At 34.9% G+C, this 22,524-nt stretch overlaps 1 protein-coding gene across 4 annotated transcripts; it reads right to left on the minus strand.

Annotated features, from left to right (window-relative positions):
* Positions 1-56: 56 nt before the first annotated feature.
* On the minus strand, positions 57-22,055 carry LOC129003012 (protein lifeguard 1-like). 4 transcript variants are annotated; one of them, XM_054431199.1, is made up of 7 exons: positions 21,854-22,054; positions 18,081-18,113; positions 8,136-8,233; positions 5,493-5,653; positions 4,571-4,681; positions 3,035-3,194; positions 57-496 (listed from the first exon to the last, which is right to left on the minus strand). In XM_054431199.1, exons 2-7 carry the CDS (start codon positions 18,109-18,111, stop codon positions 128-130), a joined length of 930 nt encoding a protein of 309 aa, XP_054287174.1. In that variant the 5' UTR covers positions 18,112-18,113; positions 21,854-22,054; the 3' UTR covers positions 57-127. The 4 variants fall into 4 exon arrangements, with proteins under 4 accessions (XP_054287174.1, XP_054287177.1, XP_054287175.1 ...); XM_054431201.1 differs by lacking the exon at positions 57-496 and adding an exon at positions 897-1,919 and having other exon boundaries at positions 21,854-22,044; XM_054431202.1 differs by lacking the exon at positions 18,081-18,113 and having other exon boundaries at positions 21,854-22,055.
* Positions 22,056-22,524: the final 469 nt, after the last annotated feature.

A 22,524-nucleotide genomic window follows, 5' to 3' on the forward strand; every position in this document is an offset into this window, starting at 1 on the left:
TCCAATCAGAAAAATGAAAATCCACTGAAATATATACAAGAAATATATAACAAGCATATTTAGTAATTTATATTTTAACATCAATAGCTTTAAACTAATTGGGTTTTTGTTTTGATAACAATCATCACTAATCATCACTGCTCCCGAGTAGTCCTAAAAGTTGCAATATCATCAAAAACAATGTAACAATGTCAACATACAGGTTCAGAGCTGCAAAAATGTATTCTTCAGGGCCTATAGAGTACTTGTGATTTCCTCCCATCATCATTTGTGTATCGTAAATTATGTAAATTGAAAACAAGAGCGCTCCGAATCCTGCATAGATGAATTTTAAGGTTCTGCTTGGGAAAAACATCATCAGGATACCAATGACAAGCAAAACAATCGTGGCTATGAACAAGACTCCACAAAGGCCTGTGAAGTCTATTGATGTCTGGAATGCAAACACGGTCAGTGCCACGGTTACCACCAGAGTTATAGCGGCTGCATAAAACACCTGAAATATTTTAATTCAATTTAATTCTTATGTTTTGTAGACTAGCAATATTTTTAAAAACTACATTGTCTTTATTGGGGAAGTTTTATTCCCACAACACTATGTATTTTTAAATCCATAAGCTAAAATCATAACCTAAAAAATTATATTTTTCATATCTGCTGAGAAGAGCAAACTTCGGGAAAAACATCTGAAATGGCGTGTTGTGGGTGCAAGAATTTTGGTAATTTTACCGAGACAAAATAATATATTCTAAAAAAATCAAAGCATTATTACTTTTATAATGTAAATGAAACTTTATTTTATACCAAGTAAAATAGTATTTTAATACTGTAAAGCAGTCTTTATTCATTCACCTTAGTGAGCTATAAGAGAGAAAGGTATAGAAAAAAGGTTCTGGTGTTACACACAATAATTTATTGATACAAAAATTAATACTACAGCAAATACATACGGTTGGGATACACATCATACAATTTCATCATAAAACAACTACATTAAAATATTTTTCTAGCATCTCGGCCGAGGATAAAAAAAGTGTGGCTTAAGGCAGATTGTGTAATGATGTTTGCACAATGCAGCAATTCAGCATATTATTTTGATGTCAAATTTTGCAGAAGTAAATAACACAGCAATGGTTGCTGTTAGTCAAATAAAAATTGTGACTACGAATTTCAATTCAACATAATAATTACAATATACTACACTAACACTAGGTTAACCTCAGGTTCTCTCTAAACACAATCCTCCTTCCAAAATGCAAATCATTGTTTAACACCAAACTTTTGTTTCAGACCAAACAGACAGTGAACTAGGAACGAACATGTATATAAATATAATTATTAATATTATTAATAGAATCTAACAAAATAGGTTATATCACAAGAATCTTAGAGGGAAAAAGATAGATTTGCTTTTATTAAACTTTAACAATGGCTGTACAATGTTTACTAGTGTGTACTATATTCAGAGGTTATGTAATCTATGTGTTTATTCACATATAAACAACAAACAGTCTTCAAGTGAAAGCCACATATATTACAATGACGGGAATGTGACTAGGTTAATCCCTGGATGCTCCAATGATGGTGAGAATGTACAGAAACAGGTTGACGATGTCCATGTAGAGATTGAGAGAAGCAAAAACGTATTCCTCAGGAGAAATGGAATACTTGTGATCCCCACCCAGCATCATCTGCGTGTCGTAGACAATGTAAACGGAGAAGAGAAGAGCTCCGAACGAAGAGTAGATAAGAATCATTGTCTTTCCAGGGAAAAACATACATATGATTCCAAACACCATCAAAATTAGGACGGCGACAAATAATATTCCTCCTATGGCAGTGAAATCGACCTTTGTTTGGAAAGCGAATAAGGTGAGCCCGACAACTACCACAAGAGTAATAAGAGCAGCAAAAAACACCTGGAAAATGAAAATGAGTTAAATTATTCATCAGAAAGTTTTTGATATTCAGCTTGTTTGATAATTTGGATAAAATTGGCAAGAAAGACGGTAGTGTAGGTAGGAAAGGACGTGAGGATAGAGAAGAAAATAAAACAGGACAAGCAACAGGAAAAATAAAAGGAAATAAGGAGGTAACCAGACAAATTCTATGGTTAGCAGCCAAAGTTTATCAGACACACTAACAAACATCTTTCCTAATATTTCGTTTTCAGAAAATACTTACAGAGAAAGTAAGAAGTTTGAAATAGGCAAGTTAAACATATTAACCGGTTTTTGATAGTACAAGATAAAGTTTCAAAGAACTTTTAATCTTCAATAAAAAAAGGAAAAATAATTATATGACAAAACTACTCAACTGCGACTTTTGTAAAATAAACATATTTATAAAGCAGGGGTTCCCATGTTCCCAACAGGTGGTCCACAAACCAAAGATGGTCCGCAAGAGCTTTGGTAGAGAGAGGTCCACGGGGACTTGGGGGTGACAAATAATTATTATTGAATGGATTTCATAGTTCAAATAATTGTTCCAAATTTGAAGTTACACTAAAATCATAGCTACAAAATGACAACATGTAAAGTCTGTATTTATATTAAATCTTTCTAAAAAATGTGTGTAATTTTTCTTTAATAACTGAGCAATGATAACATATAATTCTAACAAATATTTATATTGATTTAATGATAAAAATGTAATTTTTGCTCAAATTTTGCAAAAATGAAATTTACATTTGTATTAATATCTTTTTATTGCCTTTTAATATTGATATAAACTTGAATTGGTGTCTAGCAAAAATGGTGGTCTGTGATATTGTTACTGTTAGGTTTAGTGGTCTAGGGTTCTGGGAACTATTGTTAAGTCACTATTAATGACTCACTGATTACATAATCTTAATATTTAAAGAGGTTATGAAAACACTATTACTGGATGTAAAACGTAGAGTACGAGTAATAAAAAAATTACTGTTTCAAATTACAATACAAATTTCATTTTACTGTACCATTGGATGTTTAATGTACCTCTAATTTAAATGGTTTTTAACTCAGCTAATATAACACGGCTTAATAAAACTTACCTCCTCGCGTTTATACATGGATGTGGCGCAGCCAAGTAGAAACCCTTCGGCCAAAGTGAAGATTCCCAAACAAATGAAGTTCATCGGGGCCTTGCGTCTTACATCTCCGCAACATGCCAGAGTGATCATTGTGGCAAACATGAAGATCATAGCCAACCACCTTCACAAACACACGTCTATCAAACCCTTAGTAGATGGCAGTACAGATCAAACTTGCTCCCTTATCAATCAGCTGCAGATTACAGTTTTAAGGTATATTTCTGTTCAAATTATGTAGGGTGTATTGTTGTTACATAATACAGTCTAGTCCCACAAACTCGGCTCAGATAACTCAGCAGACAAGATTTCTCGGTGAACCCACACAAAATTTGTTATCTAGTTTTACAGAACGTTATGTAGATGTTATTTACGACCCAGCAAGTGATCCCCATGACAAACTACAGTATAGAAAAGGGTAACTTCAATTGTAACATGGCGCATTGCTTTAGATATTTAGACCTAGCCTTACTTGCGGGGGTTTAAGACAAGAACACGTGAGTTATAAATATCTAACTTGACGTCGGACGTCATGTCGTCATTTACCTGTGTGGACATTAAACATTGACACGTCAGTTCATGGCGTGTTAAAGAAAAAAGTGAAAATCCTTTGGGAATGTGGAATCTTGCCTAAAATCTTACCACGGATTTTGGAAAACCAAGAAAAGTTCAAGGCTAAAGGTGGATTGTTAGGCAATGTTTACATACACAAGACAGAAAAATCTGTCTCGAGTTTAATATAAATTAACATGTAAAAGGTTAGACTTACGTTAATCCTAAATTACAATCTCTACATATTACTCTAACATGTATTCACAATAAGTTCATTAACTTGCTTCTACAGTTACTCTTCAGTACATAGAAATAGCTTGGGCTCAAGCTATAAAGGTATAGTGTGTAAAAGTCGAGTTATGAAGGTCGTGACATAAAATCGTAGTCAGAATTCAACACTCAGGATCTCAAAATTTTTGTATTACACCTTCTCAAACCTTTGCATTTTGGAGGTATCAAGATCCTACTGTTGTTCTATGGCCTACCTACACTTCCCCATAAGGCAAGCTAGAAAGTATCCCTTTTATTCAAAACATCATACAATATTATACAAAACAGAAACATTTAGTCAACTACACTCCGACAGCACACTCAAACATAACAAAAATGAAACACCATCAGACTTCAGATCTTAGAACAAAATGACAAGTCTACCTACTTGCACTATTTAAATTATATACCTTTTAAGATATACCAAGTCTTAACTATGATTGTTAAAAAACTCCTGTAGCTAAACAAATTGTCAGTAGGATAGTTACTTAAAGAAATCATAAATAGTGTGATTCATGGTATTACAATTTTAATTGGCCAACACTATAAATGTGATTTTAAAATGTAAAAACTATTACAACAATAAAAAAAAAAAACTATGTTTGAATGTTACCAAAGTATTTTTGCTGATAGCACTAAAATTAACATGTATGGTAAACTTGCTAGGTTTATACATACCATAGTCCGGGGTGGGTTCGGACATAGACTTTTGTACCTTCGTGGAATGTGAAAAGAGCAATTATTGCGACAGTGACAGCTATCTGGACCATGAGTATACTGTACACCTTCCTGTAAAATCACAGACACTTAGATAATTTACAAAACAACAAACATATTTGGCTATTTGGTATTTTTTTATAACTAGTAATAAACAGGAAACTAAACATCCTATCAGACAGTGTTTGCTTGTACAAGTAAGTTCTTTGGTTCGCTGTGTTTGTTGTGTTGAAGCTGTATTTGTTATGTGGAACCATGGTTGAAACTGTATTTGTGGTATTGTCATGGCAACTAAACATGAATACGAGTTTCTTTTGATTGCAGAAAAAAGAAGTGATCGTAGCTGTAGAAAGAGGTAGAGTAAAGTCAGAAGTCAGAAGTAATGAAAACGTTTCAAATTTTTTCAAACAGAAGAAGTGTTTGACACACTCTTTTTTTGTTAAATTATGTCAACTATGATGCAAGTCTTGTAAAAAAAAGAAATAACAGATTTTAGAACTAAAATTAAAAAAAAACTGTTTCATTGTAACTTTCTGTACCTTACATAATAAAAATAATGAGTTCTTTGTAATTTGAATGGCTTTTTTAATAAATCTAATCTCTTGATAATTCAAAACTCTTGATAGTCCAGATCAATTCACTTGAACTACTTTCTTTCACACCTGAGAATGGGATTCAATTTCAGAAAAGTTAAAAAAAACTTAGTTTTTACTAATTGTAATTTAAAAAAATCCACAACAATCCATCAAGCAACATAAACTTACCATCACCAAAACTGAACAATACACACAGAGCCCCACCGGGCCAGGGGGGGGGGAAGTTAGTTGTTTTCTTTCCTAAAGTTTGACTATCGTTGATCAGGAAATGTTCTGATGCAACTTACCTAATGAAGCCCATGCGGATAGATTTGTCTGAGAAGGCGAAGGCGCCGGAGTTGGCACCGCCGCCATACCCACTCTCTACGTTGCTCATATCTGGGGGGAGATGGAATGCAGGAGGAGCTGGAAAACCTCCGGGAGGATAACCGCTTCCAGGGGGCGGGGGCTACGCCAAGCATACAGTTGTTAAAAGATAAAACTTAAATCCTTAATAAATAAGTATAGTATTAAATTGATTCTTTAGTTGAAAACATAGTGTTTACCATTTTTTCATAACTGGTGACATATTGTTGTCTTTCTAATTGTGAGTGTACATGCCACATTTTTATAGAGTGTCTGAAGATAAAAACCCCTTACTGGTAAAAGAATATTTTAGTGTAAAAAACAAGAGACAGATCAGTACTTTGGTATTATCCGGAGGCCAACCTTATACAGCGGGCGCTGCTGCGGTGGTTAAGTTAGGTTGGGTTATCATTAATATGTTTGTAGGACTTGTAGAACGATACCAGATGAGTCATACTTTCGCCTGCCAAATCTCCTCCAAGTAGGCCAAGGTCAGGTCGTTGACCGGAGCGCGCGCAATACCTTTTACGTATATGGGTCAGTGTCCTGAGTGACGACTCATCTGGTATCGTTCGATTCATAACAAAACGAGGAAACTCCTACAAACATATTTTATGATAAGCCAACCGCCACAGCGCGCTAAATACTGTACCTACTTGGCGGAGTAAATGTGGCAGCTAGCGGGAGCGAGACACATTCAACTCAATCCTCGCCTACATCGCTGCCTTCTGGAAGGCAGAGCTCATGGGCCGCTAATTGTAAAGGCCCGTTTTGCCAGAAGCGTCTGGTGCGTCTGACGCTCAGCGATGATCCCTAGAGCGATAATCGCTCAGCGTCTATCGCTCGGGTCTATTTTGCCAGAAGCGTCTGTTCCTTGCGATTATTTGATCAGTGAATGGTTTACTTTGATGGCGAAAGGAGTGTTTCTGAAAATGAACTGTAAAAAGCAAATAGTTAAGTATTTGTTAGCTGAGGATTAGACGATAAAGAGATATTAGAAATGTTGTGTAAACCTAGGGAAGAAGTGCGTAGTATGTCTAGAGACCTGAAGAGGGATATTTTAAATTAATAATTGAAAATCACCTCCGCTCTGACGAGACCAAGTTTCACTAGTTTTTTCAGTTTTTTATCTTCTTCATTATTGAATCCCCAATTTGATTGTGACATGTCACTAAACTTGAAAATACAACTTATTTAAAGAAACAAAAGTTAAGTCAACAACTATACATGTGCTTATTTTAGTAATAATCGCTAGCGACTGCGTCTCCGTCTGCTCCAGGAGCAGTGGTCCGCGTCAGACGCTAGCGTCTCAGTTACAGACGCTGGCGGCTGTAGCGATAGACGCTTCTGGCAAAATAGACTAACCTAAAACAATGCAAAGCAGTGGGCAGCGATAGACGCGGAGCGATAATCGCTGAGCGATAGACGCACGAGACGCTTCTGGCAAAACGGGCCTTAATGATGCCAAATTTGGACAGTAAGAGTATGTTCTTTCCAATTAGCAATTATATAGTTATTTTTGGTCTCTGTTAAAAAAATACCTTTAAAATAAATGGCCTCCGGATAATACCAAAGTACCGACAGATCTTTGGCAAAATCTGTTAACAGAATATTCTAGGGGCAAAATGTTTTTTAGAATACAAGACAAAACGTTGGATACAGTAATTATAACTGATAGATTGGATTACAACAAGGCAGTATAACTTCTCTCAACTAAAATAGCCAATTAACTGAAATGGCCTAAAAATCCAAAATGTATCTTAGAAAAAGATAGAAAAAGAGAAACGACCTAACTAGTGATAGGTCGGCACTTAATGTTAAATGTCGGTTCAACCGGTTTTTGGGAAAAGTACCGGCCCACCAGGACCGAGAATCGATGGTGAAATGTCGGTACCGATACCTTCGGTACCAAGTTAATTGGTTATGTTTTTATTTATCTATATATATAAAATTCTTACTGTCAACCATGATGATTATTTTTCACTCATGGCTATTTGAAAGGGCAGACCCAACACAGGGAGAGGCAAAGGGTTTGTGGCTAAAGACGTTGATTGTTGCACAATGCAAACTACAAACAAACACTCTACGTCCAAACACAATGATTTATGTCTGTCTGCTAGAACTGCATGGAAACAGACGCCAACTGTCAGTTCCAAACGAAATGGTAGTATTATTGCTAAAAAACATTAAAAGAAGAAAAAAAGCAAAAATAGTAAAATTTTAGTAGTTTTTAAAATTAATTAATCCATCCACATGTATATATATGGCCCAAACATTCATTCAAAGAACTAGACAACTTTAATATGAATTTCAGTTACAATTATCTTATTTTTAACTTTTAATATTGAAAATAACCTTTCTTTGGTTATATCAATTTTTGCCCCTTGTAGACACACTTAAACCTGAATAAAATGTGTCTCCTTGAGTGTTTAAAGTCGTTCTATTGCGACTTCTTTTCTTTAAACAATAAATTGTTTTTCTAAAGACAAAGCAATAACATAATTATTCTTGACATCTGGTATACCCTCAATTAGAGCATCAGTATCCAAAGTGATATCCTACTATCAGTAAAACTGGTACCGTACCTGAAAGCCTGGTGGGTATCCGGGTTGTGTCGGGTATCCTGGGTAGCCTCCTTGAGTTGGGTAGCCTCCGGGCATAAACCCTGCGGGTGGTGGGGGGCCTGCGGAAACAAACTAACATCAGAATAAGGCCAACACAACTGCCGTACAAGTTTATAGAAAAACTTAACTTTTAATTCATGTTGGAAAAATGTTGCTTTTACACTGAATTTAAATTGAAATTGATTCATGCATGCAGTCAGAAGTAAATAAACGAGAAATCTATTTAGGCTCATTGTCTTAAAACTATTGGAACATTGTTTTTGTTTGCAAGGAAACCTTATTGGATTATATTCTTGTTTTAGATCAAATTACTAGCCTAAATTAATCCTAATAAAATTTTTTTTTTATCTTGTAAATAAAAGAGTCTGTTTTAAATTGAGGAGCTAATTTACTCTATATTTTAATTATCGGAACTGACCAGAAAATGACAAACGCTTGTAAAACGTTGGATTGAGTATACTTTAGCGGTGAAGAAATGTTTAATGACAATGTAGACATCTCTTCACTGATAACAGTGATATCTCATGTGCTCTAAATCACCGAATTTGTTAAAATATAACATAGTTTAGAGAAAACTTCAAGAAGGAAAGGTGGGTAGGCCTATTAACTAAATGCTATTCAGTTTATCATCACATCATCAGGTAATATTACTAGTTGGGACAGTGAATAATGACTAAAATGGATTCGGCAATTCATTCGACTAAATATTCAGTTTCTCATAAACTTTGTTTTTTAATAAAAGAGGTTGGCAGCCTCTATTAACCTTGCATTTTCCCGTCCACATAGACTACAGATATGTGCGTGGAACGTATCCAGCAAAGCAAAGGAGTGAGCCGATATAGTAAGAAGGTGAACTGTACTGATAAAATGTTTGCGGCAGTTACCAGGATCCGAACCCACGACATTGCTGCCTTGGGCCCGAAGTCCGTGAAGCTACCAACTGAGCCACCGACTCACCCTTATGCTTAACTTGTTTAAATTGTGGTACAGTACTAGAAACAAGAGCTCTTTTTCTCTACAGATCTTTCTACATCTTACATCTTTAGGCCTAGTCCTAGTTATGCTACAGCTAGAAAAAATTGTACAAATATTCAGCGTCAAATTTGCTCACAAACATTACAGTACTTAAAAGTTCCAAATTCAACTCAACTTCAGTATTCTTTACTTTGGTATCATTTTTCTTGAATGTTTTCGAATATAATTTAAATACCAACCAACAAGGTAGGAATAAAACACAAAATTTACTGTATGATTGAGCTGAGCACTAGGTAGCTAGCATAACAAACCGGTTATATTCCCTTCTGAATTGATATTTTTAATCCCTGAACTTATTTTGAAGACGATAATTAAGACGTCACAGCTAGGCTAACACTCAAGAGTCACAATAATCAACTGAATCATCAAATGCTAGTAGGTATGGCAAAAATGTATAAAATTACCTAAGGTGCACAAAAAAAGAAATTAGAAAGTAAAGCGATACAACACGCTTATTACACACTCAGCGAGGCAACACTGAGTTGAGAGGATGAACAATGATGTGGAGTAATCAACTAATCACCTGTGCCAGCAGATAACAGACAGTGATAATAGCATGACTCTGTGAGTGACAAGTGAGTAATCAGACATTGTACGCTCTTCATACCATTGGGCTGCTTTCATTAAATCTGCATAGAATAATTCTATTTATGGTAAAATTTGGCAATTTTACAAGATTGGCTTTTTAAACTTTTTTTTTTTATTTCGATAATCCAAAATTTTAGTGTTTAGTAGTAGAAAACAAATTTGGCCAATACAAATACAAAGAAAAATTGCATAAATATATTTACATAAATGTCTAACAAGTCTTATATTGGCCAAATTATAAACAATTTGAGAACTATTTTTCAATCCAAAACCACTGAGGAAAGTCACTGTCCAAGATTTTGTTTTTGTACGGCAATGCCTGACCTCACATGGGGAATAGCACACAAGATCTTATTCATTCATTCAAATGGGATCCCCTAAACTATCTTACAGTCCAGACCTCGCTCCGAGTGACTTTCACTTGTTTCCAAAAGAGAAGACTTGGTTAGCAGCACAGCGCTTAAATAACAATAAGGAGTTTCAGTTGTGTGTAGGCCAATGGCTGAGATTGAAGACAAACAATTTTCCGAGAAAGGAATTTCAAGGCTTGACCAACGCTACGATAAATGATTCAACTTGTTTGACATTATGACTTTGTAGACAAGCAGTATTTTAATTGCTTTTTCATACAATTTATTTATGTATAAACTTGTTGTTTTATTTTTAAAAGTTATTTTCTGAAAAACCCTTGTATTAAATGATTTTCCTCTCTAATATAATAATGCACAAGAATTTTGGTTCACAAGTACATGGGAGTTCATTATCTTTGGATATTGATTTACAAATCGTAAAAGAGGACAAGCTTAATGACATCCCTGATTAATCCTAATCAAACATGAAACACAAATTTACAATAGGACGACAAGTCTATTTCTTTAGAATCGAAAGTCAGTGGTAGTGTAGTTACAATGGCTCTTAAGACTCTGTGATTGAAAGGGCGTTGCCACGCTCTATACAACCTCATGCCATGACATGGAAGGTGTTACAAAGATACAAATCTAGCATGTCTGTCAGAGTCATTTGTCATCAGGGTATATTGTGGTGTTGCAAACTGTTAACAGGAAAAAATGATAAATAAACTTCACTTTGGAATGTTTTAATAAGACAAATGTAAAAATCTGTTAGAAGTATTTTTGACAAGCTTTAATTTTTGTATATCAGTACTATAATAATAACAAATAGAAACACTTTAGATTTTATAGGCCTACGCTATAAAATTAATGATGTAACAATATTTTTATTGGCCTATTTATTTATTTGTTTAATTACTAACAGTGTACCTGTAGACTGTTACTGCATCTTACTTTTAAGGCAGTGTTATATTTATTGTTAACTAGCTGGCCCGACAGACGTCGTCCTGTCCTAATGGGGTTTCTGTCAAATGCTCGTTCATTTTCAAGATGAGCTTGTTCGCATGGCTCAATCACTTCCTGGTGGAAGTTTGTTCGCTATGCTCACTCACCTTCAGGTTGGAGCTCGTTTGCTGCGCTCACTTGCCTTCAGGTTAGCTCGTTCGCTATGCTAACCCTCCAGTTTGAAGTTCATTCACTACGCTCAATCACCTTTTGGTTGCAAATTAGCTGTTGTCGACGAACTTCAACCTGGACGCGAGTTATCGTAGCGAACGAGCTAACCTGAAGGCAAGTGAGCGTAGCGAATGAGCTCCAACCTAAAGGTGAGTGAGCGTAGCGAACGAACTTCAACCTGGACGTGATTGAGCCATGGGAACGAGCTCATCTTGAAAATGAACGAGCATTTGACATAAAACCACATTAGGACAGGAAGACGTCTGTCGGGCCAGCTAGTAGATTAATAAAGTACAGGGTGATTCTAAATTATTTATACACTTTTGGAACTTTATAAATGAAAAACTATACAACCTATCATCACGGAGTGAGAATCAATTGAAAGAGGAGATTCTAAAGTTTAGTTTGACACTATTTTGGTAAACATAGTTGTGTAAAAATTAGCAAAATTAGCCTCTAGAGAAATTTTTGGATTCGGAACTAGGTACTGTTTTAAATTAATTACACAATTTAAAATCTATGAAACTCGTGGCATACAAAGTATATACACAATAGGTGGTGATTAGTGAAAGAAAATTGAACAAGATTAGGCTAAAAACTATAAATGCTCTATGTGACCACTCTGGCTGCACAGTACGCACCCATTTGATGATTTAAGTCGTCCCAAACTCTAAAAGACAGAACTCTTTTTGCTTTTTGAAGGTTCCTCGCAGCTTACAATAATGGTGGAAAAAATAACAGAGCGGTAAATTATAGAACTAATTGACCCCTAGCAGTATTAACCTTTGACAATTCAATGTAGAGTATGAAGTTTTAAAATTTAGAGAGGTAAAAGTGTGTAATTGATTTAAAATTGTGGTTAAAATCTAAAAATGTCTGTAGAAGTTATGACTACTATTAATAACTAGGCCTACCGTACTCTAAGTTTACCAGAGTGGTGTCAAACAATACTTAAGAATCTAAGTGCATTTCAATTGCTTTGCACCCAGTGATGATAGGTTGTATAGTTTTTCATTTATAGAGTTTCAAAAGTGTCACAATAATTTAGAATCACCCTGTATTAGCAAACTTAACTTAATACAGTGAATAGTTCAATTTCATGGAAAAAATATTGAAAACAAAAATTTAAGTAGTTCCTAATTATTAAGTAAACAATAATTAGGTTGTTAAATTAAGAAAAAATTGGAAGAGATAATAAAATGTGCCACATCACAAAATAGATTTTAAGAATTTTACTATTGACAACACTTTTGGTACCGATTTCTAAAGTCGTTCCTAAAGGATTGATTATACAAAACTGGTAGCCTACATAGTTTTTTTGAGTTGTTGCCTTAAATTAAACAGTCAATATGTGTTGTCTGGAAAGCAACGCACAGAGCTCCACGCACAACAAATTTATTCAATGTGTGTTAGTTATTGTACTGTAGCCTAATATTTTTAGCCATTACCACAGACTAAGTCTGTGGTATTACAACAAATAGGCATAGTCCAGGTCGTTTTGAAAAGAACATAGGCTGTGAACTAAAATTCAGTAACATTGTAAGCCAGTATAAAATTGAGTTAAACGAGGTGCTACATAATGGTTGTCCTTGAGATCTTTTACTCCAACATGTTGATAACAACTGAGGCTGATAAAATGAACTTGTATAATTGTATTTGTTCATTTTTTGTAAAAAATGTTATTCAAGTTTAAAATTTTCTACCTGTTCTGAGAGTAAAGTGTCAAATTTAAATTCATGTCAAACATCCTATTATATTAGCTACAAATCCCCAATGTGATTTACAGTCAAATATTACAAATTTTACATAGGGTCCATGCTGTGAATGGGATGCTGTGAATGGTAGGCTTTAGGAAGGCTTATTGACAGTCTATATTATTTCTTAATAACTTGGCAAACCCAATCAGTGCTATAGTTTTCTAGATTAGGAGCCTGATATATTTGATATATGATTGGCAAGTCAATACCAAGTTGGCGAAAACTGAAGGATCATTCGTGTGGAAATGTTTTGATAAACCAGAAAACAATCTTGTGAGGTTCAATAACCGTGCACTGTTATGGAAGTAGAATAGCCTATAAGTATATTAAAAAACAGTGTAAATCACAACCTTAGCCGATACGGGTAAAAATCGATACATGAAGATAAGTTACAATACCGGTACTTGTACTGATACATATCGATACGTCCTATCGATACATTGACCTGTATCGCACATCACTAATTAATTTCAGTGAGCGACTCCTCGTTTATCTACATTATCGTAATTTTGCAAGCTAAATGACATTGTACATCATTTTGACGTAACCAATGACATGTAAATATGTCTATACTTGGTTCAATAAATGAGTAATTCTTTAAGTTAAACATGGTTTTGATAGCATGGAAACAATATAAGGTTACAAGATGTAGGCTACTACCTATGACTTTTAAAAATATTAATAGACCTAGTTTCAAGTTAATATAAAATTCCTGAGGTAAAAAGTGCAGTAGGTTATGCAATTATTCATAAAGCCTCTGGGCCTAAGGTATAGTTACATAATGAGCCTATAGTTATTGCACAACTAATATTGACCAGCCATAGGGCCCAAGAATTATTGAATTGTTACTGTACTAGGTAAACAAAACTATGGTTTCCTGAATCATTTTGTATTATGTGGTAAACGGTAAACAAGACTTATTGTTATCGTCAGCTTATTGGTTATTGGTTGTCCTGTTCTGTGACCTTGAACATGATAAAACCCAACAACCTACTTTAGACCTAACCTAAAAGGCTCGATGGTTCTGGAACCAATAACCATAATATGAATGTATACTTACCACCTTGGTAGTTTTGATAGCTCATGCTAAAATGTTACTAGAAACAATGTGATCAAACCAATTAACTGAGTTATTAATTTTGAAATGTCAAAAGATATCTCGTGTTAAATAAATAAAAACACCACAGAAACTTGATCTATGCGTATGCACAGCCGCGGCCGCGGGAGAAATCTGTGACGTAAATAAATGAAAAAAAGTCACTCAGTCAGTTCCAGTTTCCAGTTGTCAGTTACCGTTAACGGCGTTACATGCACTGCAATAGTGCAATCTGCAATTCAATAGTGCAAATGCAATGCAATACAAGTGGATCCAAATGCAAAAGGGGATACAGAAGCGATAATCGATCTCATAATCGAACTCGGAACGGCAGAATCGATATTCAGTATTCATTCACGCGAATTGCATAAAAATGTAAACCAAAGATGTAAAGAACTACAGTACTGAGTTGTTCATATCGTTGATGTTGATGTGTAAACACAGTGCCAAAGTTCTTGAGATAAAAATTGTTGTGACATTAGTCGACCAAATTTTCATAAGCCACAAGAGTAAATTTTGATGGGTCTTTGAAAAACTGTGTAGGCCTATTTATACTGTATTGTTCAGGCACGACCGACATGTTTAACATTTTTATCATATTGGAATGCAAGACGAGAGTAATTTAATTAGGCCTATCACATTTAGGCGGTTGTGATTTTGCCTTAGGCATTATTGACAATGAATGCTTAACTTATTAATTGCAAATTGAAATTTATCTGCTTAGGGTTTGAGTAAAATAAATATTAATTATAATTTTCTAGACATCTTATTGGATCAATCGTAATTGGTCCATTCCAATTTGGACAATTGGATCTCATTCTATCGATACGATCGATAGTACAACCGTACAACTGTGCATCACGATTACTGTACAGTGTACACTCTTTGTTACTGCACTCGCTCTGCAGCCGACAGACGACGACCGATGACGACGATGTCAGCTGATTCTGATTCATCCTGCAATTTCGCGAATTCTGTACACGCACAGTACAGAAGAACGGAACTGGGCAAATGGCAATTAACCAACCAACTACGCTCAATCCAATCCACCCACATGACAAAACACAGCGTTAAGCCGTTAATGTGTTTCGCCAGTTTCCTTTTTCAGGAATATAGTTCAATTAACACTTCCATCGAGAAAATCAAACGTAGTAAAATTGTAAACAGTGGAACAGTGATGATACTAACAATGCCAGTATGCCTTTTTCGAATTCAGCGTGACAAATACTGGGTATTTTCTATAGTTTAGGCCGTTTAGGGGAGCCAAACAAATTGTTAAAAACTCTTCTTTCTAATCATTTCAGTAAACTATGATAGGACATATTATTATTTTGATAAAAGTTAAGTAGATGTAAAGAAAAGATAGACCGCAAAATAATATTTTTGGGATAGATTTAAATTGACCAAAGAATGCTCTCAGAGTATAGTGAAAAAGTTCCCCGAGCAAAGCTCGGTCCCCAGTTACTATGCATTACGCCTTCACGCTCAAATGCATATTTTTAACGGATTGGATGGATGAGGAGAGGGGATGAGTAATTTTTGTCCTTGACCATCATGTGACGCGGATGCGTTGCATAACTCATAACTAGTAACTCAATTATTGAACCAAAATAACAAATACAAAATTTGCATTGGTCATGTCAATTAATATCTTAGAACTAAAATTAAAAATGAACAATAAACAATGGTTCTTCAATAAAACTATACCAATTATACTTCTTTAAAAATACTACCTAACATAACCCATCAGGGACACAATCTCGAACACTGAAGTAACCCTTGGCCAAGAGTATTTTTTTGATTTGCTTTTTAAAAAAGCTGTTCTAGTCTGACTCCAGCTGAAGATGACGGAGGGAAAGTTTAAATGCCATTGTAATGGAAGTATCTTTTGAAAAATGTAGTTGAGTGAGATGGCAATTTAAGATGAGAATTGTTATTGGTGTAGGTTTTTTAAATGAGAATCAAAGTTTCCAAAATGTATATTGAGGGAAATGTTTAAATTTGTGATGAAATAAAGTATTGCCTGCAAGATGTTCTTATTTTCAAACCAATTCTTCTTTTGCAAATTGGACAATCAATCATGATTCACTAATTCCAGGTTAAAATTGTGAAGGTGGAGGGATGATCGATAATAATTAATTGTTAATTATTTAACCGAGGATTACTATTAAAATGCATTTAGAGAGATAATTTTAAGTTACTTAGTAGGCTATATAGTACTTTATTAAATATAACTTTTTTTCTCAAAATCATGGTTTACTGTTTAGTGGTTCAATGCGGCAGAGTTTTATTAAGTTATACTGCTCCAAAAGAAGAGCATTCTCGCTCAGGCGAATACTTGCCTTCTTATAAAACATATTGTTCCCATGGTTATCGATATATAATTCATTAAAAAAATTACACAGACTTAGTCAAGGTGTTGTAAATTTGGTTTGAAGGTGTAAGACAGGATAAACTTGAATGAGTTCGCGAACCAGCATGATCGGATCATGGGAACGGGATTTTATAGGGTGTTTTATGAGGTAAAAATTGATTTTCCTCATTTTTGATCACTCAAAACATAAAATTTACCAATTTCTCTCTTAACCTTCTTAAAGAGCTTAAAAACAAACAGTTCAGTATTTCGGGTCGTCTCACATCGAGGGTGCACTGCGCTGGTGTGAAAGAAGTCTTAAGCGTTTAATAAGGCTTCCATATTAAATTATTTGTTTTAAATGCTCTACAAAATGGTTTACAAAGAAATAGTAAAGTGTTGTCATTCGAGAGTAAAAATGGGAAAGCCCAATCATCCCAAGAAACCCCTTCCCACCGTCTTATCAATGGTTCACAAACGTGTTTGAATAAACAGAGTACAGACGCATATGCATGTGAATGGATTCAGCTCTTGGGACATCAAAATGAAAAAGCCAACTGGTCTATGGTCTAGGTCACTAGGAGCACAGACTATTCCATTGTCTGTGCCATGAGACTTAATGGTCATAGCTATTATTCCCTATTTGGGAAATTCACCAAAGCAAACAGATTGTGGTTGCTGGGAACATGGTGTTCGTTTTTGAGTTTGGATATAATATACACTGCACATTAAAAATGAATTGGAACAAAATCACCTTAGCTGATAAAAAAACATCATGCAAGTTAGGTTGTTTAAATCAAACAAGCCACAAAGACAACAAATCATTGATCTAGAAGGCACAAAATCAAGTACTGTAATAAATGCCTTAGAATTTACATGGGTCAATCAGGTTCTTTCAACACCAAATAAAAAACCTGCCCTCAAACCACAGCTATGCTGTAAAAGATGTAGATTTACAGAACCTACACAAATGCAATCTAGACCCATGAATGTTTAAGAAAGTTTTGAAACGTATAGAGCAACTAAAGAGCAATTTTTAAAATTAAAAATCAAACTCTGGCTTCGACATATTTTTTGATAGAATGGAAACCGTAGGTATAATCATTGAGTGTAAGAGTATTCAACGATATAACAAAGGATTGAGGAACCACTACAAGTTAATGCATCTCTCCACTTTATATAAATTAGAATATATATATTAAATATTTCTAGATATTCTTTCACAACTTCAGCATAAAAGATTCTTGTTTGTATATTAACACATGATATAGAAACCACATACGCTTATAAGCTGTGATAGCATTTTATAGCCTGTCTTAAAAAATAATTTACAGCAATAAAAGGATATTAATGCCTAGAAGCATATTACCATATTACTTACTAAACAAGCACTTCAAGAAAAAATTATATACTCTTTTTAAGATTAAAATCTAACAGAATCATGCAAAACTAATCAATTTTAATGCTCTAAAAATCAAGCAGGCGACATATCAGACCAGATTGTAAAATAAGTATGAGTGATAAAATAAATAAAAATCAAAATATATCAACCTTGTGGGTATCCTGATTGCTGCCACGCCATTTCTGTAAGCAAACACAAAACAGATCAAGACTTCACAAACATTAACACAACGTGTACACATTGAAATAGACAAAATTCAACTTGCAACACTGAACACTCAATTCAACATTCTTTAAAACCTCGAAGTTGCACACAGAATTTCAACGAGGTGATATGTCCTGACCAATATAGGCCTGAAGGAATTTTCCAAATGCAACACTTAATCCATGTAGCAAAACACACAATCGTATCGAAAACATTTCCTAAACAAAATAACTTGTAACAAAACCAGATTAATATTTATATAGGCTTACAGATATTTATAATCTCAATTTATTTTAAATTTTTAGGTCATGGAAATTATTTATAAGGTCCTTGTTTTGTTTAAGAGCCCTAAATATTTTCTTAATTTCGATCTTACAGGGACAGTAGACAGAGACAAACAAGTTGTAAGCACATTGAGAACAATTTGTTAAAATCAGTTGTGTCTTCCAGATTCAATTAGGCCTACTGTACTGTAATACTGTTACTGTAGCTAATGACTGATGCATTGCGCCAACATTCCAACACACTCGACACTACTTAGCTTATTAGATGTTTGTAGTTTCTTACAAAATACCTAAGCAATTAGGCCTAGCATGTAACACCTTATTATAAGATTTTTTATCTTTGAAAGCTACCCGAAGTCAAACAACTTTGTAACATGTCTGAAACATATTTTAATAGAGTTATGTGACCGACCTTAAGCATATAAACAAATAGGTTAGCACTGAGTTTGAACAAAATCAAGCAAACAAATAAACAAAGGAGGAAGTAGGGAAACCTTGCTCATAGTATTAAACTAATTTTATCTATATAGAAAATAAAGAATTGCAATTACAGTATGCTGAAAAATAATTTACGAATGAAGGATATTGGGCAGATAAATGTCAATTTTATAGATTTGTGTGGTCGCTTGGGGTTTATCTAACATATCACAAGATGTACAATGTAGGCCTAACAAAACGATTGGAAAATCTGCAGCCACTTTTTACCATATTAGCCTATATTATTTTACCATCAGTCAATATCCTGGGGAAAATTACTTTTGTGCAATGAACACGCTAACTCTTTAAATTTTTATTTTGAACAGTAAATTTAATGTTAGTATAGCCTGTGGTTACATATTTGCATAGCCCCATATATATAAGTTTGAGGAAGCAGCCCTATGCATGGAATCATGAAAGAAGCACCTTACAGGCTTCTGCTTCTGGGTTCTTCTAAACCTATTCTGCTATGTTTGCACGAAGCGTCAATTCAACTAACACATATTTTGTTCTCTGCACTTTTCAATTAGTTCAAAAAAGTGTTTATTGGACATTTTTTAAATCCACAATATTAATATAATTATGCTAATAGGCTACCTACTCGGGTTGCAGTAAAACCTGGTGATGGGCCTATTTTATTGGCTTTTTAATAGTTTTTCTACTGATAAAGTAACCCAAAATTATTGTTTTGGTTAGGAAGAAAAATTTTAAAGTAAACTTTACTAAAACAAAATTCTTCAATTTATACTTATGACATTACGTTTCAATTTTCAAGCTATCAACATGTGTCTCAAATCCTCAGAAATATTGCATAATTTCTGGTCTTGAACAATATTAAAATGAAGAGAGTTCCTAATGGCGACATAATTGCACCCGGTAGCACTTTCTGAGTTCAAGTGGAGATGTCATGGCCTAACTATCGATTCTTGGCTCTGGGTAACTTAAGATAAGTTAGGCAGAAAAAAGTTAGTATTTCGGGTCTTTTTCAGAAGAGGGCCGCCACTTTTAAAACTTTGAAATAACCACAGTTAAGGTAAGGTTAGGTCAGATTATAGCTTTAATCACACGAATCAAAACAACTCAAAAATCACCTAACCTTAACTTAACTGTGGATTTTCCACAGTTTACCCTAAATCCTTTTTCTGAAAAAGAGACCCAAATTTTCTTCTGAACTAATTGGCAAAAACAATTTAACAGCTGTAATAAAATAGTTAGGCCTACCATTAAAGTTAGCAATTTGAAAACACCGACTCTTGATCTTTAGGCCTATGGTCACCTAAGTTTGGGTCTATTGTAGATTTTTGTTCTTAGATGACGACGTTTCAAAATCAACAGAATACTTCCATTCATCAACATTTGATACTTGATTCCTGCATCGAGGATCGACAATGTCGGATAGATTGCGTCGAATATAACATTAAAACACTTGTACATACAAAGAAAATAAATAACTAGGCTGTGGCGGAATTTAACTTTTGATGGGGGAAGGTCTCTCATTTAACTTCTAAGGGCTCTTCGCTCAGCTCCTCCAGAGAGTAGGCCTATATAGTGTCTTTTTAACAGGCTATTACGAATGGCCGTTTTAAAAGATGCTGGTCATCTCCTGCACCTTCTCTGGTAGGGTGTTAAAAAGACTTATGGCATTGTGAGGATAGCTCTTCAGGGTGCGTGTGAGACAACATAGTGGCATATCGAGGTGTAGGGCTTACCGAATGCCATATTGGTGATCTCTCTCTTGTCAAACAAATGAACATTAATTTTCAGTAGTGTGTAAGGATTTTCAACACATACTGGCTAAAAAATGTAAAAAAGGGCCTGCAATTTTCTGTATGATCGGCTGACATTATATTCTTAACTTACAGCTCTTCTGTAGAAGTAAGATATCCTCCACTGCCGACGAGTGGCCCTAAAATACCAAGCCGTACATAAGATAACTGTGGAATAGAGCATGGTAGACAGTTTGTCTCGTATGACGTGCCCAAGTTTCCGTAGGAGGCAGATTACCCTGGATGGACATGCACATACCCTATCTATGTGCAAGTTCCAGCTTAGCTTGGGATCCAACGAGAACCCTAGGAGTTTTACCGCCTCATCCATTTCTTTGATTGGCTTCAGAGTGCAAAGCAAGGACTGGGTTTTTTCTGCATTTATTTTCAAACAGTTTGCTGTAAACCAGTTTTAGGCTGGCTCTAAAAGATTGTCAGCTTCGATGTGCAGTTGCGCTTTTAAACTTCCTCTGGTTACCAGAACCAAAAAAAGTTGGTGTCATCGGCGAAAAGGAGAGTGGAACCATTTAGCCACAGATCATTTACCACTACACTAAAAAGGAGGGGGCCAAGCACTGAACCTTGCGGCTGAGATGTCTCTAATGCAGGAGGAGGCCCCATTTATTGAAACAACTTGCCTACGACTTGCCAGATAGCAGGACAAGGACTTCAGCACAGTTCCATCTTACACCATACTTTTCAAGTTTGCCTACAAGTAGCTCATGGGACACCACATCAAAATGGTTGTGTTTGGGCCTTGATGTAGCTGTGCCATCTTCAAAATGACTCAGCGCACCAGCTTACATTGGTAAGCTTTTAAGTAAGGTCGCACTAAAATCACTGATTTGTTTAGATTCTTTGAGTTCTAAAACTAGACGTTGCTTGTTATAGCGATGAAATCGAATCATTAGGTAAGAAGTGTTTTAATAGCCTAATCAGTGTTATATGTTTTGGGAGATTCGAGGCTCACAAAGAGGCCTAGGCCTATATCCTCAATAAGGTAACAATGGTTGAACTTTGGTTTTAAGTCATAATCAATTGTATTTTTAATGCAGGAAAACACATGGTAAAGTGTTTTAAAAGCCAATGTGCTACTAGGCTAAGTTAAGTGTAGGTTGATGTTCAAATGTTTGGACTGTTGCCTAGACTAAATGTATCGTGAATTATACGTAAGTTAATGACTAGGAATACCTTTGACAATCTCACGAGATTAAATTTCCAACAGACACTTTGCTTACAAAGTCACGGGCAACAAAAAAATACACAATATTGCACAATAATTAATTAATGATAGCCAACACGATAATATTTGTTTGTTCTAGAACTCTTATTTGACAGCCGTACCGCACGTAACCAATACCATCCAATACCAACAGTAACTTCTTCTCTTCTCTTCACCCACAACGCGATATCGTAATCGTCTGCTTTCATCCAATCAGATAGTTGTTACCAAAGTGTTGCCAACGCTAGTAGCGTCGCTCTAGAACACCTAAGTTCTGGATCGGGCAATATTTACATAACCATAGATAGATAATGACATAACTCATGGTGGAAGGAAAAAACATAGGTGTGCTATTCCCACATATTCTGACGTCACTCGGATTGCAAACAAAAGATCACCTGATTGTAACTGTCAAATTAGTATATGTATTTGTTTTGATTTGGTTGTTATTGTTTTCATAATAATAAAAACAAAAACAATAAAATCAAAACAAATACATACTAATTTGACAGTTACAATCAGGTGATATTTTGTTTGCAATCCGAGTGACGTCAGAATACGTGGGAATAGCACACCTATGTTTTTTCCTTCCACCATGGACATAACTTATACGGACATCTTCAATTGTATAGACTTGAAA

Source organism: Macrosteles quadrilineatus, unplaced genomic scaffold, assembly GCF_028750875.1.
Source record: "Macrosteles quadrilineatus isolate MER2022 unplaced genomic scaffold, UCM_ALF_1.0 Scaffold_9__3_contigs__length_116548681, whole genome shotgun sequence".
Lineage (NCBI taxonomy): Eukaryota > Metazoa > Arthropoda > Insecta > Hemiptera > Cicadellidae > Macrosteles > Macrosteles quadrilineatus.